Source organism: Stenella coeruleoalba (genome assembly GCF_951394435.1).
Source record: "Stenella coeruleoalba genome assembly, chromosome: 2".
In the NCBI taxonomy this organism is placed as follows: Eukaryota; Metazoa; Chordata; class Mammalia; order Artiodactyla; family Delphinidae; genus Stenella; species Stenella coeruleoalba.
Genome location: NC_137147.1, coordinates 41,352,442 through 41,371,738, shown reverse-complemented (window position 1 = coordinate 41,371,738; position 19,297 = coordinate 41,352,442). Strand labels below are relative to the sequence as shown.

Genomic DNA, 19,297 nt, shown 5'->3' with positions numbered 1-19,297 from the left:
TCTGCAGTCATTTTACGATTTCTAACATATCCTACCACCTTTCAGATCTTTCCTTCTACCACACTTCTCCCTCATTCACACACTCCACCATGCTTTTTTCCTTGATAGTCTATGAACATGTCAAAATACACTTGCCTCAGGGCCTTTGCACCTGCTATTTCCTCAGCATTAAAAGATCTTCCCACAGATGTCCAAATCGCTTTTTCCCTTTTTCCCATGCAGAGACCTTTTCCAGCCACTGTGTTCATATTCTTCACCTCACCTCACCTCCCATCATTCTCTACCCCCTTTATGCTGTTGGATTTGTCTTCACAGAACTTATCATTCCCCAGTCAATAATAGGGGCTCAATAAGTATTTGAATGAATAAGTGAAAGGCATGAACATTTCTTTTGTAATCTTTAATTCAGTGGTCAGTCAAGTTAGTTATATGGGCTTGTTTTTCCATAAAGAGATTCCATGAGTAGAATCTGGATTTGGTTGTGTTTGGATTTGATAAACTTTCATGAATTGTCTTCTATGTGCTGCGCATCCTAGGCTTTCAGATTTGTCTCTTGTAGTGATCTCATTTCAGTCAGATGATGTCTTCTTTCCTTAGAACATAGTTAAGAGAAGGCATTCAAATTTTGTTGTCGTACTTCTTTTAGAGATATCTCTGAAATTTTAGGAAAGGCCTTAGTATTTATGTCCTGATTCCTATGTGCCTGTGTTTGTAGGATGTTCAACTTTTAATAGCTTTTCTTTAATTGTCTTTCAGGCATTTAGATTTTTTTGAAATGCTCCGAAATGAAGATGAACTAGAATTTGCCAAAAGATTTGAACTGGTACATGTGCTTACAATTATTCTAATTTGACTCAGCAGCTCACAAATGTCCCTGTTGTAATGTGTGTCATAGAGATGACATGTAACCTAAGAGCAAAGTCAGATTTCTGTTTTGCTATCTAAGTGGCAGGATTAGCTTCTATTTGCCTTGTAATTGCTTACCTTACCTTGCAGGAATTGAAGAACTTGGATGTTTGACTTAGATTTCTTTTTCATATGAAACAGGTTCACATAGACACAAAAAGTGCTACTCAGATGTTTGAGCTGACCAGGAAGAGGCTGACCCACAGTGAAGCTTACCCTCACTTCATGTCCATCCTGCACCACTGCCTCCAAATGCCTTGTGAGTGTGTTTGTGACTTAACGCATGTGTTTGTGAATGTTTGGACATCATCCAAAGGGCTCTGTCTTCTGAACAGTGTGGCTTAGGTTGGGTGCACACCAGGGATTCCAAACCTTAGTTTTGTGACAGCCCAGTGTGTCTCTGCACAGCTTAAGGGGTGTTGTGAAGTTCTCAAAATGAAACGAATTATAACTCACTTTGATTTTAAAAATAAATATATGCCTTACAGCACATTTAGAAGGGGGCAGAAAGTGCCTCTCAATCACGTAAATGGTCATCGTGTGTCAGAATTCCAGAAACGTTGGGAAGGGTTGTAAACATCTGTCTGGTTTTGTGGCTCTGGCGGGTGACCACTGTTGAAAAATATTCATTCAAGTTTTGAAACCAGTTGAAGTATCTCCACTGTTCTTTTCTTTTTTAGACAAGAGAAGTGGCAACACCGTTCAGTACTGGCTACTCCTAGATAGAATTATACAGCAAATAGTTATCCAGAATGACAAAGGTCAGGACCCTGACTCCACGCCCTTGGAAAACTTTAATATTAAAAATGTCGTACGGATGTAAGTTTCTTTTTATTTTGCTACCCTTGAGATAATAGCACCAGTATAAGACATTTGTATTATCCTACTTCAAAATAGCAGCTGGGAGAACTGAAATGTTCTAGAGGTCAGATACGAGTTCCTATATGTATACATGTAATATATATATATGTAACATCTGGGTTTAAAATGGGTTTCAGGCATGCTGAGGACTTTCTCTGCATTAAACAGTTTTTCTACCTAGAGAGCATGCATTTAGCAGTGGGCCTTTTACGCTTTTTGTAATGAATGCTCCTTTAACTATCATACAGGTTGGTTAATGAAAATGAAGTTAAGCAGTGGAAAGAACAAGCAGAAAAAATGAGAAAAGGTAAATGATGAGGTCCTGACAAGAGAAGAGGTCATGTTACTGGTTATTGGACAACTCTCCTTACTGTATATTTTAGAAATTTGCATTAATGCTTCTCATTGACTTTGGTGTATAAACAGCCTTTCCCCTCCCCCATGTTTTCAGGGCATTTTGCCTGGTTTTTCTTGAATCAGACTATCTTAGTTGTCATGTTGATTCCCAAATATTTTATCCTTTCATTATAATCATTTTTTGAAGCATTCACTGTTCAATGTTCATTAATTCAAATTTTCTAAACCACCGTTCATTTTTGGAAGCATTTTTGAAGCATTTACTGTTCAATATTCATTCATTCAAATTTTCTTAACTACCGTTCATCCCAGCCTTCCCCATAACTGCTCTTTAAAGCACACTAGATTTTAAGAACTATAATCAGGGACACCAGGGATTACCCAGAATTTTGAAAGAGAAGCACAGGCAACTTGGTTTCAGCAGCCCATTTCTCCACGTGACCTTAATTTGGCACCAGTTATAAAAAGAGAAATCATGCAGAAAATCACTGACCATTAGAGATGTACATGTTGTGAAACATTAACAGACCAGCCATTGGTGAGTATCTCAATATGTCTTTGATATCAACTCTCAGCATCAAATGACTTGGGGGGGGCGGTCATTCGTGCCTGTCACCATGCCAAACCACTCACAGAATAAGTATAACTCTTCCCCTCCTTCAAAATATTAGCAAATTAAAGTTGGACCCTTTGAGAAAACAGTCATACGCCCGGCCACTACTCTTTCACTGTGCTGGTTAACTGACTTCCTTTTCCCTGTCCAAGTGACTCATTCACAGCCAGTGACATACAGTAGCACTCACCATAGTATTCAGTGTGTTGACAATATGGTCCAAGAGATGCTGAAGCATTTCCTTTCCTCTCATCACGTTTTGTCCATTGAGCAGAAAAGCAGGCTCACCACTGATATCGGAAAATACCGAATATGAAGTTCTGTTATATTGTGGGTTCCTCATATGAATTCAGATAGGTCTCAAATAAGTGAGGTTGCACATACATTTTTATAAATTAATTCCAGAAACTGCTATAGAAAGAATAGAGACATTGACAACAAGTTAGGGTAAAGAGAGAATTATACCCGAGAAGATGGTCAATGAGTGGTACTTTAGGGATATACCCTAGAGCATGGAGACTCAGGTGTGCAAGTTGAAGAGAGTACTTAGGACATAAGCTTTGGAGTCATTTCAGTCCTTCATGCAGTGGGTATGTACTGAATGGCTGCACGGGGCAGGCACGGTGCTGGGCTCTGGGTCTGGGTCTCAGCTCTGCCCCTGACTGACTGTGTGGGTAGGCTAAGTCATGTCCTTTACCCCTCCAGTCTTTGCCTCTGCAAAGTGAAGATTACATCTAACTCACAGGGTTGTTGTGAAGAGTAAATGACAAATATTAGGACTTTAGCATAGTACCTGGCATTTATTAGCTGCCTAGTAATGGTAGAAAGTTTTGTAGCATTTAGGCAGTTGAGGGGTACAAGAGGAAGTAGCCCAGATCAGCTGGAGGAATAGGATGGTTTAAAGTGAGGTCATGCATAGAGTGCAAAAAAGGAGATATTGTCAGTAAAATTCATTCTTCTCTGGAAGTGTCAAGTAGCAAAGTTCTATTAAATAGGGTACCTGTTGATGAATTTCTCAGAGGGTGGAGGCTGTGAGGAGACAGGAAGTACTATGGACCTGAAAGGTGGAGAATATCTGGGGAGAATTCTCTGTAGTGCCGGATACCCAGTAAGTACTGAATAAAAGCTTAGCAAATGGAGACTATTTGTGGAGATAATCCTTTAGGCTGGAGCTTCCCATACCGGGCACTTTATCAGAATCCTCTAAGGAGCATTTGAAAACCACAGGTTCCTAAGGCCTGCCCCTGATCTATAGAACAGACTCCCTGGAATGTGGTCTGTGAGTCCTGAAATGTCAAAATCTCTCAGGTGGTTCTGAGGCTTGGCCAGATTTGTCAAAGGCTAATGACCGATAATAGGAAGTCAGGTCTTACATTGTCAAAGAGGAATGAAACAGAGATAGAAGAAGGAAAGTGGGATGCAGTGGGGTAGTTTTTAGATGTCGCTGAAGAAGTCAGGGAAGCATCCACAGAGTGGTAGAAGCGGGTTGACGGTTATCTTAACTCCAAGGCTGGTAAACTCCAAGGATTTTAGTGACTTGAACCTTCTCTGCAAACTCTGATTTTAGAGAACTAAGAAGAGAGAAAGTAAAAGACAGAGAAAGCAAGAATTTAAATGTTATCAAATTCAGAAATAGAGACCAGCTCTGTATAGCTCTGCCCCAGTAGGTTCTATCTCTAGTGGGTTTATTGGTATAAAAAGACTAGGGATTGGGGCCAAGTATTTGAAATGAAAATCTGCAGGCTAAACTTCATTAGTCCTCTTTTCCAAAGAGTATTACTCCTGTAAGTGCTAGAGTCAGGAGGTGTGTTGGCAACATAGGTAAGCGTTATGCTAAATGGGATGCCTTGTTCCGTTATAGCGGGGTTGGGGGAGTGAGTGCAACTACAGCTGAGAGCTAACATTTTTCTCCGCGTATTATCGTGATTCTCATGCTCAGCAGGTACTACTTAACTTAAAACCCTTAAGGTGTTTAATGATGAGATAATAACATTTGCTTTCGCAAGTTTTAATAATTGTTTGCCAGCGCATAAAACACTTCAAGTCCAAGGGGCCCTCTGAGGGCAGTGGGAGCAATGACTCCACACTGGGACAAACCCTGGGTCCGGCAGCAGCACTTCCTCCCAGGGCAGGATCCTCCCTTTCAGCCCCTCTGCTAGTGGGACCTAAGCCAGCAAACCCAGCTAATGAACACTGGACTTGTCTAGTTCTCATTTCTAACTTTTGAAAAGAGGCCCTGTTAATAGTCATTTTCCCTAGTGTGACTAAAGGGCCATTTCTAGGACAGGATTCTAAATTAAATACCAAGCAGGCGCCATTCACCTCCACAAATAGTTGCTCACGCCTGTGTTCCATCTTTGGAACTGTGACCGGAGGGCCTCTTCAGCCTTTTACAGAATGTAGTTGATAAAGTTGTTCATCTGAAGCCCCCTGCAAGCACGAGCACCATTGAGCCCATGAGTTGCTCCCTTTGATGGAGAAGAGGAATGATTTTATAAATCATAATAAAGAGCCTCACAATCACCCTCAATCGATCTTCTGTTTAGAGAAAATGCTTCAGCTTTGAAGAGTTCACCGTTTTCATGTCCAGTTGTTTTCATGTGTAGAGCACAATGAGTTACAACAGAAACTGGAAAAGAAAGAGCGAGAATGCGATGCCAAGACCCAGGAGAAGGAAGAGATGATGCAGACCTTGAATAAAATGAAAGAGAAACTTGAAAAGGAGACCACTGAGCACAAGCAAGTGAAGCAGCAGGTGGCGGACCTCACGGCCCAGCTCCACGAGCTCAGCAGGGTGAGCTCACGGGCCCCAGGCTGGGGCTCCCATGGCTGGCAGCTGCTGAGGCCTCCTTATCCCAGAGCCCCCCTCCTTAAGTAGACAGCTCTGCTGGGGCCAATAGAGCCTGAACCGTCTCCTGACCCATCACGGTGGTGGTGCAACCTGTTCCCTCTGCTTACCGTGCACGTTAGCAGAGGTGGTTGAGGGTGTGCATTTGTTCTCCAATACAGATACTCTCACAAGAGCAAGGAAATCACATTAGCTTCTTAACATGAAAACTGATTTCATGAAAACCAAACTGGAGGATGGTACCAGAAGTGAGAGACACGTGAACCCTTTGCAAACGAGCCCTAGAGTGTCACACACGAGGCCACTCAACTTACTGTGCCTTTAAGCCCACATTCTCAGATGTGTGAATTTCTCCATAATACACATGTTAGGCAAAGTTTCAGACCCTAAAAATCATCCAGTGAATTTACTTCTTCTGTTCATCTCCTCTTTTCCTATTTTTATTTTTCAGAGGGCCGTCTGCGCTTCACTCCCCGGTGGAGCATCGCCTGGAGCCCCCGGGGGGCCCTTTCCTTCCTCTGTGCCCGGACCCCTCCTCCCTCCCCCACCACCCCCGCCTCTGCCTGGTGGAGCGCTTCCTCCTCCACCCCCTCCCCTCCCCCCAGGGGGCCCTCCCCCTCCCCCAGGGCCTCCTCCCTTGGGAGGAGTCATGCCACCTCCTGGTGCCCCCCTGGGTCTGGCACTCAAGAAGAAGAACATTCCTCAGCCCACAAACGCCCTGAAATCCTTCAACTGGTCTAAGCTGCCTGAGGTGAGCCATTTGTTCCAACTTTCCCTCTAACGGATAGCACTAGCAGTGCACTGTGTTGTCTCTGATCGGGCCACCCTGGCTGTCCAGTGATTTCATTTCCTAGTGTGGATTCAGGATTCTCACTAGCTCAGATATTCAAGTGATAAAGCTTCTGAAACAAGGGACCCGATTTTTGAAGCCAGCTCATTCTGAGCATCCAGTAGAGTGAAAAATTTGGGATAGCAGCACTTTGTAAAACAAATAACTACATCTATTATTTTTGTGTTTAACTATAAACCCCAGCGCTTCTTAACTTGATGTTTGCAGAACAAACTGGAAGGAACAGTGTGGACCGAAATTGATGATACAAAAGTCTTCAAAGTTCTAGATCTTGAAGACCTAGAAAGAACTTTCTCTGCTTACCAAAGACAGCAGGTAAGAGCATGTGCCCTCCAGATGCTAAAATAATTAAGGAGTCATGTTCTTGTGCATGATCCCTGGGCCATCTGCCATAACCATGATATGTTAGGCATCTTAATTCTAGGCTGTTTGGTCTAGCCTATTATGTTCCTGCAGACAGCATGGTGTGTGGGTCTGCATGTGTGTTTAGGTTCCTGTCAGTTTATGTGTGTGTGTGTGTGTGTGTGTGCGTGCGCACGCATGTGTGTGTACATGTTGAAGGTATACAAGCTCCTTGTTAGGGAGCTTCATGCTCTGGTGTCTTTCCACAACACCGTCTCCGTTGGTGGAAGGAGCTCTGTATCTTATTGTCACTTGTGCTTAGTCAAAGGGGCCACCAGGGGAAAATAGTAGGAGAGTTACCTAACTTGTAGTGTCACCCCACAGTGTTTGTTTCTGAAGCTATTTTAGTTATAATATTTGTATTTAAAATGGTTATTATCAGAAGTGGACTGCTTATTTGAAATAAATGGAACCTTTTGAAGTATGGGGGTTGGTAAATGACTATAAGTTGGCAGCTAGATAGAACCTAGAAAGAAGTTTTTGCTCTGTCCTGAACACGATCGACTCAGAAGTGGGGCTGTGAAGGCTGAGCAAGTGTGAGGATGGCAGTGGAACAAATAGGACCCAAGGAGCTTCTGAAAAGTGAGCAACATGATAGTATGAGAACATGCAGTTTGATTTGGTGCTTACTAACCTGGCCAAGTAGTCAGCGTCACTTAGTGAGCTTGGTCACATCTGTGCGGTACCTCTCACCCCTCGAGAGGGCATCTTAGTAGAGTTCACAGCAAAGTGGCTTGGTACAGAGAGTCTCAGAAGTACAAGCAAGAGGTGGATTGAGGTCTTCAACCGTCAATCGGAAGTCTGGGAGGGAAAAAGTGAGTCTCAGAGTGTAAGGAGAAAAGTTCAAAGGGTGACTGAGGGAGAGAAATGATGAGAGCAGAGGGTGTCTTAAGGAACAGGAACAGGCAGATGCCAGGCATCTGCGTAGGGGCTTTCCTTGGGTTTTGCTGGGAGGCCCTTAACTCCCGTGTGAATCATTCCCAGGGTGGAGCATCCTCAGACAAGCAGCAGACTTCCTAGTCTGCTTAGGCTTGGCTTGGTTCCCAAGAAAGAGTGTCTCAGAACAGAACTGCCAAGCACCAAGGGAGAAGATGGACCGAGGCTGGGGAGAAAAAACAGCTGAGGTTTTCTTTTTCAAAATGGCCTTTGATGCAACTAAAATTGAAAAGAAAAAGTAGTACATCTTTTAGCCAGAATATTTTCCCTTAAGTGAGAGAATATTTCTCTGCAGTGCCCTTAATGCTATTTTAATAAAGTACAAAAATGCAGGTGGTTGCCTGCCATGGCAGAATGACTGTAAGATAGGAGCACTCAGCTGGGACCCCTCCCAAAAGTATGACAGCAAACTTGTACAATATCATAAATGCCAAATAAAGGAAAATGAAGAAAAAGAAGATAGGACGTTGTCCAGTTGAAAGCAAGATACCTTATCTTTCAGGGGACAAACAAAAGATGTGTTGAGAGCTCTTGTATGGCAGGTACTTGGACCAGATTCATTCCTGAATGGCCACAACAGGCCTCCTCTCTCTCCCGTCCCACGATAGTTTCCTCTGGGCCTTAACATGAAGTAGGACATTAGGACATAGCCAGTTTCCTGGTAGATTCAAATAATCTTCTGACCTAATTACACGTCCTGCTGATTTCCTACTTCAGTTTCAGTCACTAATACTGGTCCATTCTAGTTGCCTAAGATGAAGGTTTGGGAACTTAGAGAAGTAAATAAAAGGAAGAGAAAAACAGCAGTTATTCCAAATGATGCTATTCAAGTCTGAGCTCGTGGGTTGCATTTATTATGAAGGCAGATGGTTGAAAGACCCAAGTTTACAAGACTCATAATTAACTGGCTTTCAGCAGAAGGTGCAGAAGGATGCTGCCAAAATGCTCTGGGACAAATATGTGGACAGTTCTCAAGAGCTCCAGGAGACAGGGTTGCAGAAAGCCTAGCAATTGGGTAATTGTCTCCTAGCAACCAATTGCTGTTTAAATAATCAGTAGTCATGCCAGTCAGGATAAACCAGAACATTTCGGTTGCACTTAACACTAAGTAGTAGACTGGTTAAGTAGAATCATTTGTGACATTTGCAGTAGTACTTCCCGGAGAAAAATTTCAGCACACCCACTCAGCTTGACTCAAGTAGGTCTCCCCTCTTGGTGTAAGAACATGAGCTGAGAATTTTTAAACCATAAAGGTGTTTCCCAAATGAAGGTAATTTGAGCCATTCCATTGAATTTATTGAATGTTGAGAGACAGAAAATCGAAAGATGAAGACAGACTAGTAGGAACACATAGGATAGACTAAAGGAAACGGGGTGCCTGTCATTGTGTCCCCATGTCTCATAACTAATGGCAACGTCAAGACCTATGCATTTTCATTTTAGTCTTGGCAGTGCTCTATTTAATTATTGTTACACTTGAATTGCTCTCTTTTCTACTCCCAAATGAATACCGGGAACCCTTTTCTTCAATGATTTCTCCTCTTTCTTCCCTCCAGAGTTATAAAACCCTGGTCAAACTCTCTGGATTTCAGCCAGTTGTGTGGCCAAGTAAATTTCTCAGAGAGACAAAGAACCCATGAATACCATTGTCTGTGTGCATGCAACAGGAACACTACACAGAGTAAGATTTTGAAAAAAATTTCAAGCTTCAGATTAGTATAATTTAGGTGAACACTGATTAATGACATGTAGGAGAGGTTTGATATGAGTAAATGTACACACACACACACAAGATGTGCCCTGTTGATATGAGAAATATTGAATCATTAAAAACAACAGATATTTTTATTGTCTGCTTTGCATATAAAGTATGTCAAGGGACACAAATGTGTTAAACTATTGCACACGTCTCTAATGCAGCTTATACTATAAAAGCAGAGATGAGGAAAATCTGTAAATAACCAGAATATAGACTAAAAGATGATAATCAATATTAAGTATCCATTACATTTTTGGTGCTGAATATAATATATACAGCCCCAATCTCATCAACCCTAACTTTTAGTTCTCAAGGAACTGATACTTATTTGTTCATTTAATCTTCACACCAACTCTTTGAGGTGAGTATTATTCCTATGTCACAGATAATAAAAATATGGCTCAGTATGTATTCAGTGTCCAGACAGGTGTACAGTGGCATAATTCTCAGTTTCACTTTGTTCTTATTGATGGCTTTATTGATTATGAAGGTTAGACTTTGTAAAGGATTTTCTTTAACTCCAGTTTTAAGAACAAGATCATTTCTATTCAGGATTCTTTTTTTTTCCAGTGTGGATATCAAAGGTGTGAGCCGATTATGTAAGCTTATGTGCCACATGAAATGGAATTTAATAGCATACAGTTATTCCCCTGCTCACATTACAAAAGTTCATTTGAAAGTCAATGTCTTGAATCTCAGAACCTCTTTTCCTCATTGAAACTGTACTATACATGATCTCTAGGCCAGCCACAAGAGACTTATTTTAATACATAATGTAGCACATTGCATAGTAGTACTATCTCAGTTACAATTAAACAACATTCATATTTGTTTTGTGGGAGATTTTCATCTCAAGATGTTATAAATTCATTCTCCCTATTCATGCAATTTGGACAGAGAGAAAATGAGCTAAAGGTACTACATTTACCTAAAGGCACACATACCTCTGGAGCAACAAATGAACAGCTGGTTATCTCCATTCCTCTTCCCCACTCTTTGCCTGGGGACACCCCTTCTTTCTAGGTCCTATTATCAGAACGTGATATAACATTTCAAAGCCTCTCTGCTTTGAATAGTTACAAAGGATAACTATCCTAGGCTCCAGAATCCAACTCTCCACTAACATGTCATATACAAGTCATTCTTGGGGTCCCATTTGGTATAGTCAGTGGTATCTTCTGAATTTTTATGAATGGCCAAAGAAATTTCTTTTTTTATTTTCTTTATGTTTTTTGTTATTCTGTATATCTAGGTTTTACATTGAAAAATTATGTGATTTAGGACATTGATTTCAACAAGCTTTGTCCTTAGTCATGGCATATGAAGACAGGAGATAAAAATTGTAAATAGTGGTTTTTCTTAGTACCAAAGTATAAGGTACAGGTTCTATATAGCTGGACAACATGGTAATAGTTAATCAAATACAGGGTTTTATATAAATATTAGTGTGTGTGCATTTCTCTGGAGAGGGATCTCCAGCTTTTATCAGATTTACAATGGGATCTCAACCTCAAAAATTTTAAGAACCATCCATATAAAGGTTGTCATTGTCTATGAAATGTCGAGTCATTATTTCATGGTGAAACCCTATTTATAGGAATTTATCAGCACTGGCTCCTGAAAATGCAAGCCCCAACTTCCTACTTATTTTCCAAACCCTAAGCCCTACACCAAAAATCAACTGGAAAAATCAGATATCCTGTTAGGTGGAGCCAAATGTAGGCAATTCTATCATGTTTGGCCCAAGCCAATTAGTGAATAATTTAAAGTTTCAAAAAGAATGTTAACTTATTTGAAATAGTCCTGGGAGCATCAGTATTTTTAACATTCCCCATCTAATAAGCTTTGTGATTTTATTTAAAATGTGATGATTAAAGGACTCTTAAAATAGGGGATTTCAAGATCTCCAATTAACCTAACTCTCACATGGCATTCTTCATCCTCACCTCTCAAAAGATAAGATACATTACTTAGCTATTAACTGTTATACTTAGTGCTGCTGCTGGTTACAAGTGGGAGATCTTGACCAGCTGTGCTTCAACTCAACTGAAAAGTAGGGCAATAGGCAAAAAAATGGACTTGATCATTGGCTTGAAAGGTAGAATTGTAGTGTGTGATAGCTTCCAAGTATGGAGCTCATAAATATGTGACAGGTACTGTACAAAATGCTTTACATGCATATCACATTTAATACAATAAATATCCAGTTGTTTACTTCATTTTACAGATAGTGAAACTGAGCTCCAAGTCACATCCTTAGTAAATGCTTGTGGCCTGGTTCCATAGACCACTACAGTAGAGATTAATTTCCAGACAGTGGGAACTTAGGGAGAATGAGTTGCCAGACACCTTCATACAAGTTTCTTCCTTGAAGGCCAGACAGGGAGAGCAGGGTCTAAATTCAACTTGCAACTTGTCTCTTTAAGAGAGAAAAGTAGGATAAGATGACCTCATGGAGTTCACTTCACCAGTTTTTTCTGCCCTTGAAAGGAGAAACTGCTGTTACAGGGAAAGAGTGCTAAGGATTTTCAGTGTAAAAAACTTGACAGTTACAACAGGGACAAAAGAAAACTGTGACATCAGAGGAAAGAAAAGTTTCATGTGGTTATCACTTTATTTTTTAAACGCCATTCCAGAAAAGTAATCCCCCCTTGTATGGGTGGAGCAAGGGGAGGATACATTTTGTTTCCCATTCGAAGAATGATGTGAAACAGCTCATCTGTGTAAAATTGGCCTTGGCAGTGCTGCCGGGACCAGTGAGGCCTTAAGGAATCTGCTAAGTAAACGCTGATTGTGTAAGTAGTTGGCCCAAAAACTGGGGTGTGTTTTGCACACCGAAGCTTTATTCATGCCATCACGGCAAAAATATGCAAAGAAAGCTGTGACTTTCTCATAACGTGTCAATTACTGCTTCCTCTTTCCCTTCTTCACTCCAGGTCTTTTCTATGAACTATTTTCAACAGAGGCTGTTGACCTTATACGCATGAACAGCCCCAAGGCAGTGTGGACAGGACCACCAATGGCTGCACAGCACATGAATCACTTATTGTCTCTTAATTGCAAGTTCTGTCTTTTTCCGCATACCTACCCAGAGCGCCCACAGACATTGTTTGGACTCTTGGGGAGTACTGAGTGTTGGTTTTACTGACCTATATTGTTGAACTTGTCTTTTTTCTTTTCTTAATCCTTCCTAGTGACACAAGAAGATAGGAGATTATTCCATCCCGTCAAAAAAGCATGTTTGCTGGTAGCACATGACAATGGGAGTAGTTCCCTCAGGTTGATAGAGTTGATTGATATTTTCTGCTTCAAGGGAAAACCGTGAACTCTGCTTCATGTTGAATACATGGAGCCCAGTGGTCCTTTCAAAGAGGATTTGTTCCTTCACCACTTTGAGTCTTTTGGGGGTGTTTTAAAGCCCTTTCGTTTCTGAATTTGATTTGCCACCATTGAAAATTGTGTACAGCACAGCACATGCCATCTTCTCTCTTTACCCTGAACGCTTAGTACCCTGCTCTTCAATGTATCTTCAGCCAGACTCTCATCTTCATCAACTCTCATTGCTGCTCCTGGGAGCATAAAATCATCTCTTACCCTGTCACTGATTTCCTTGACCTTCCCCCATTGGTTGCTGTGATTTCTGAACTGCATGTATCTGATTTGCCTTTTCCATGCCTCTGCCATGGCTGTAGGATTTCTTTGTGAACAGTAACTCCAAGCAGGTAAGTGAGCTAAAACCCACACTTTGCTTAATGTAACTCCTTGGCTTACTATAAGCTCGAAATGTCTTGGTTTTCCTAGGGTTTTTTTTTTTTTTCTGAGAGTGTAATACAATGCCTACTTAATTGCACATTGGGTTTCAACTCTTAACTGAATATTGAGAGGTATGCCTGAAATCTCAGCACAATACGAAACAGTTAAAGTTTGGTCACATGGTGCCTCTTATTATAAACTCCATGTTGTCTTTGTTTCCTAAACTGTTATCCAGTTCTAGAACTCTTTGGTTTCCTTACTTTTTTTTTTTTTTGGCCAGAGTTCCCTATTTTTTAATCTTTTTTATTTTTTAAATTGGGGTATAGTTGCTTTACAATGTTGTGTTAGTTTCTGCTGTATAACGAAGTGAATTAGCTATACATATACATATATCCCCATATCCCCCCCTCTTGGACCTGCCTTCCACCACCACCCCCCACCCCCGCGACCCCATCCTGCCCATCTAGGTCACCACAGGGCACCGAGCTGAGCTCCCTGCGCTATACAGAAGGTTCTCACTAGCTATTTGTTTTATACATGGCAGTGCACATATGTCAATCCCGATCTTGCACGTCCATTCTCTGTGTCTGCTTTCACTTCTTTCATTTTTTAATGGCATGATCTGTTTTTTAAATTGAGCCTGACCTTTAACAAAATCAAACTTGCTATTTATCAAGTCAATCTATGTTTTCACCTTGATGCCCAGTTTACTCAAACAGTATTTTATGTATAATTGTTTTATGCCTCTTCCACCATAAATTATGACTGGCCCTCATTGCTTACAGCTCTCTGTACAGCAGTAGAGTGTGTAAGTAGTGTTTTATTGTTAATCGAGGTAAATCGAACCAATGCCTTGAACTGCGCCCTCCCTGTTGTCCATCAGGCTCCAGGGTAATGAAAGGTACCATCTGGGCTTCGGAGCTTCCTGTTGCACATGAAGACGTTTGGGAGGTTTTATTGTTCAGCTTTCTGAGTGTTCAGGATGCAAATGGTTCTGGGGTGAATGGGCCCTGTAAATGGCTGGACCAGCAGTGGCACGTTTCAGCTGAGCTTGATTCATAGTGACAGTCCTTCTGTCTGCTCTCCATCGGGATTTGGGGGACAAAAGGAGGGTACCGTTCATTAATAACTTATGCATCTTCAACTTAGAAGCACTTTGTTCTTCCAAATAATGCTTTTTCAAATGTGGGTGGTCAGCTTTCCTTATTTTCCTTTGTCAACTACATTTTAGCCTTTGTTTCAATTCCACCATCTGCATACATTCCCCTGCTTACCGTCTCGGCTTTGCGCGCGCGCGTGTGTGTGTGTGTGTGTGTGTGTGTGTGTGTGTGTACAGCAAATATAAAGGAAAACTGTGTATCTGAAGTTGGAATGTCCCTGTTTGACTTTGATGGATTTCTTTCATGCTCCTTATAGAAAGAAGCAGATGCCATTGATGACACACTGGGCTCCAAACTTAAAGTCAGAGAGCTTTCGGTGATTGATGGTCGGAGAGCTCAGAATTGCAACATCCTTCTATCGAGGTATTGTTGATGTTGTCTAAACATTTCTGGTAGGACCAACTTTCTTTTTTTTTCTAATTTAATTTAATTTTTTTATACAGCAGGTTCTTATTAGTTAGCTGTTTTAAACATATTAGTGTATATATGTCAATCCCAATCTCCCAATTCATCTTACCACCACCCGCCCCTGCTTTCCCCCCTTGGTGTCTATACGTTTGTTCTCTACATCTGTGTCTCTATTTCTGCCTTGCAAACAAGTTCATCTGTACCATTTTTCTAGATTCCACATATATGCGTTAATATATGATATTTGTTTTTCTCTTTCTGACTTACTTCACTCTGTATGAGTGAAGTTTCTAGGTCCATCTGACTGACTCTTTCTGACTTACTTCACTCTGTATGAGTGAAGTTTCTAGGTCCATCTGCGTCTCTACAAATGACCCAATTTCATTCCTTTTTATGGCTGAGTAATATTCCATTGTATATATGTACCACATCTTCTTTATCCATTCATCTGTTGATGGGTATTGAGGTTGCTTCCATGACCTGGCTATTGTAAATAGTGCTGCAATGAACATTGGAGTGCATGTGTCTTTTTGTGTGTTTTTTTTTTTTTATAAATTTTATTTATTTATATTTTTTATTTTTGGCTGTGTTGGGTCTTCACTGCTACACGTGGGCTTTCTCTAGTTGTGGCGAACGGGGGCTACTCTTCGTTGTGGTGCATGGGCTTCTCATTGCAGTGGCTTTTCTTGTTGCGGAGCACAGGCTCTAGGCACATGGGCTTCAGTAGTTGTGGCTCATGGGCTCTAGAGTGCAGGCTCAGTAGTTGTGGCGCATGGGCTTAGTTGCTCTGTGGCACGTGGGATCTTCCCAGGCGGGGGCGTGAACCTGTGTCCCCTGTATTGGCAGGTGGATTCTTAACCAGTGTGCCACTAGGGAAGTACCATGTGTGTCTTTTTGAATTATGGTTTTCTCTGGGTATATGCCCAGTACTGGGATTGCTGGATCATATGGTAATTCTATTTTTAGTTTTTTAAGGAACCTCCATACTGTTCTCCATAGTGGCTGTATCAATTTACATTCCCACCAGCAGTGCAAGAGGGTTCCCTTTTCTCCACCCCATCTCCAGCATTTGTTGTTTGTAGATTTTCTGATGATGCCCATTCTAACCAGTGTGAGGTGATACCTCATTGTAGTTTTAATTTGCATTTCTCTAATAATTAGTGATGTTGAGCAGCTTTTCATGTGCTTCTTGGCCATCTGTATGTCTTCTTTGGAGAAATGTCTATTTAGGTCTTCTGCCCATTTGTTTTTTTTTGGGTTTTTTTGTTTTTTTGCGGTACACAGGCCTCTCACTGTTGCGGCCTCTCCCGTTGCGGAGCACAGGCTCCGGACGCGCAGGCTCAGTGGCCATGGGTCACGGGCCCAGCCGCTCCGCGGCATGTGGGATCCTCCCGGACCAGGTCACGAACCCTTGTCCCCTGCATTGGCAGGCGGACTCTCAACCACTGCACCACCAGGGAAGCCCTTTTGCCCATATTCTAATTGGGTTGTTTGTTTTTTTAATATTGAGCTGCATGAGCTGTTTATATATTTTGGAGATGAATCCTTTGTCCATTGATTCATTTGCAAATATTTTCTCCCATTCTGAGGGTTGTCCTTTCATCTTGTTTATAGTTTCCTTCGCTGTGCAAAAGCTTTTAAGTTTCATTAGGTCCCACTTGTTTATTTTTGTTTTTATTTCCATTACTCTAGGAGGTGGGTCAAAAAAGATCTTGCTGTGATTTATGTCAAAGCGTGTTCTTCATGTTTTCCTCTTAGAGTTTTATAGTACCTGGTCTTACACTTAGGTCTTTAATCCATTTTGAGTTTCTTTTTGTGTATGGTGTTAAGGAGGGTTCTAATTTCATTCTTTTACATGTAGCTGTCCAGTTTTCCCAGCACTCTTATTGAAGAGGCTGTATTTTCTCCATTGCATATCCTTGCCTCCTTTGTCATAGATTAGTTGACCATAGGTGTGTGGGTTTATCTCTGTACTTTCTATCCTGTTCCATTGATCTATATTTCTGTTTTTGTGCCAGTACCATATTGTCTTGTTTACTGTAGCTTTGTAGTATAGTCTGAAGTCAGGGAGCCTGATTTCCTTCATTTTTTTCCCTCAAGATTGCTTTAGCTATTTGGGGTCTTTTGTGTCTCCTTACAAATTTTAAGATTTTTTTGTTCTAGTTCTGTGAAAAATGCCATTGGTAATTTGATAGGGATTGCATTGAATCTGTAGATTGCTTTGGGTAGTATAGCCATTTTCACAATATTGATTCTTCTAATCCAAGAACATGGTATATCTCTCCATCTGTTTGTGTCATCTTTCATTTCTTTCATCAGTGTCTTATAGTTTTCTGGGTACAAGTCTTTTGTCTCCTTAGGTAGGTTTATTCCTAGGTATTTTATTCTTTTTGTTGCAATGGTGAATGGGATTGTTTCCTTAATTTCTCTTTCTGATCTTTCATTGTTAGTGTATAGGAATGCAAGAGATGTCTGTGCATTAATTTTGTATCCTGCAACTTTACCAAATTCATTGATTAGCTCTAGTAGTTTTCCAGTGGCATCTTTAGGATTATCTATGTACAGTAATCTGCAAACAGTGAAAGTTTTACTTCTTTTTTTCCAATTTGTATTCCTTTTATTTCTTTTTCTCTGATTGCTGTGGCTAGGACTTCCAAAACTATGTTGAATAATAGTGGTGAGAGTGGACATCCTTGTCTTGATCCTGATCTTAGAGGAAATGCTTTCAGTTTTTCACCATTGAGAATGATGTTTGCTGTGAGGTTTGTTGTATATGGCCTTTATTATGTTGAGGTAGGTTCCCTCTATGCTCACTTTCTGGAGGTTTTTATCATAAATGGGTGTTGAATTTTGGCAAAAGCTTTTTCTGCATCTATTGAAATGATCATATGGTTTTTATCCTTCAATTTGTTATTATCGTGTATCACATTGATTGATTTGCATATATTGAAGAATCCTTGCATCCCTGGGTTAAATTCCACTTGATCATGGTGTATGATCCTTTTAATGTGTTGTTGGATTCTGCTTGCCAGTATTTTGTTGAGGATTTTTGCATCTATGTTCATCAGGGATATTGTCCTGTAGTTTTCCTTTTTTGTGACATCTTTGTCTGGTTTTGGTATCAGGGTAATGGTGGCCTTGTAGAATGAGTTTGGGTGTGTTCCTTCCTCTGATATTTTTTGGAAGAGTTTGAGAAGGATGGGTGTTAGCTTTTCTCTAAATGTTTGATAAAATTCACCTGTGAAGCCATCTGGTCCTGAACTTTTGTTTGTTGGAAGATTTTTTTAATATATATATATATTTTTTTGTGGTACGTGGGCCTCTCACTGCTGCGGCCCCTCCCGCTGTGGAGCACAGGCTCCGGACGCGCAGGCCCAGTGGCCACGGCACACGGGCCCAGGTGCTCCACGGCATGTGGGATCCTCCCAGACCGGGACATGAACCCGCGTCCCCCGCATCGCCAGGCAGACTCCCAACCACTGCGCCACCAGGGAAGCCCCTGTTGGAAGATTTTTAATCACAGTTTCAATCTCATTACTTGTGATTCGTCTGTTCATGTGTTCTATTTCTTCCTAGTTCAGTCTTGGAAAGTTATACCTTTCTAAGAATTTGTCCATTTCTTCCAGGTTGTCCATTTTATTGGCATAGAGTTGCTTGTAGTAGTCTCTTACGATGCTTTGTATTTCTGCAGTGTCCGTTATAACTTCTCCTTTTTCAGTTCTAATTTTATTGATTTGAGTCCTCTCCCTCTTTTTCTTGATGAGTCTGGCTAAAGGTTTATCAATTTTGCTTATCTTCTCAAAGAACCAGCTTTTAGTTTTATTGGTCTTTGCTGTTGTTTTCTTTGTTTCTATTTCATTTATTTCTGCTCTGATCTTTATGATTTCTTTCCTTCTACCTACTTGGCATTTTGTTTGTTTTTCTTTCTCTAGTTCCTTTAGGTGTAAGGTTAGAATGTTTATTTGAGATTTTTCTTGTTTCTTGAGGTGGGATTGTATTGATACAAACTTCCCTCTTAGAACTGCTTTTGCTACATCCCATAGGTTTTGAGTCATCATGTTTTCATTGTCATTTTTCTCTAGGTATTTTTTGATTTCCTCTTTGTTTTCTTCAGTGATCTCTTGGTTATTTAGTAATATATTGTTTAACCTCCATGTGTTTGTGTTTTTTACGTTTTCTTCCCTGTAATTGATTTCTGATCTCATAGCATTGTGATCGGAAAAGATGCTTGATATGATTTCAGTTTTCTTAAATTTACCATTTATGACCCTAGATATGATCTATCCTGGAGAATGTTCCATGTGCACTTGAGAAGAAAGTGTAATCTGCTGTTTTCGGATGGAATGTCCTATAAATATCAATTAAATCTATCTAGTCTATTGTGTCATTTAAAGCTTCTGTTTCCTTATTAATTTTCTGTCTGGATGATCTGTCCATTGGTGTA

The 19,297-nt window shown here is 40.8% G+C and overlaps 1 protein-coding gene across 5 annotated transcripts in view; it reads left to right on the top strand.

Annotated features, from left to right (window-relative positions):
* Nucleotides 1–19,297, top strand: part of DAAM1 (dishevelled associated activator of morphogenesis 1) — a 303,703-nt gene that overhangs the window by 244,288 nt on the left and 40,118 nt on the right. For all 5 annotated transcript variants that reach the window (XM_079909187.1, XM_079909188.1, XM_079909186.1 and 2 more), the window contains 8 exons: nt 757–823; nt 1,048–1,165; nt 1,587–1,725; nt 2,016–2,074; nt 5,344–5,531; nt 6,037–6,336; nt 6,643–6,750; nt 14,702–14,808. In XM_079909187.1, coding sequence (XP_079765313.1) covers nt 757–823; nt 1,048–1,165; nt 1,587–1,725; nt 2,016–2,074; nt 5,344–5,531; nt 6,037–6,336; nt 6,643–6,750; nt 14,702–14,808 — 1,086 coding nt within the window. The remainder of the gene's footprint in view (nt 1–756; nt 824–1,047; nt 1,166–1,586; nt 1,726–2,015; nt 2,075–5,343; nt 5,532–6,036; nt 6,337–6,642; nt 6,751–14,701; nt 14,809–19,297) is intronic.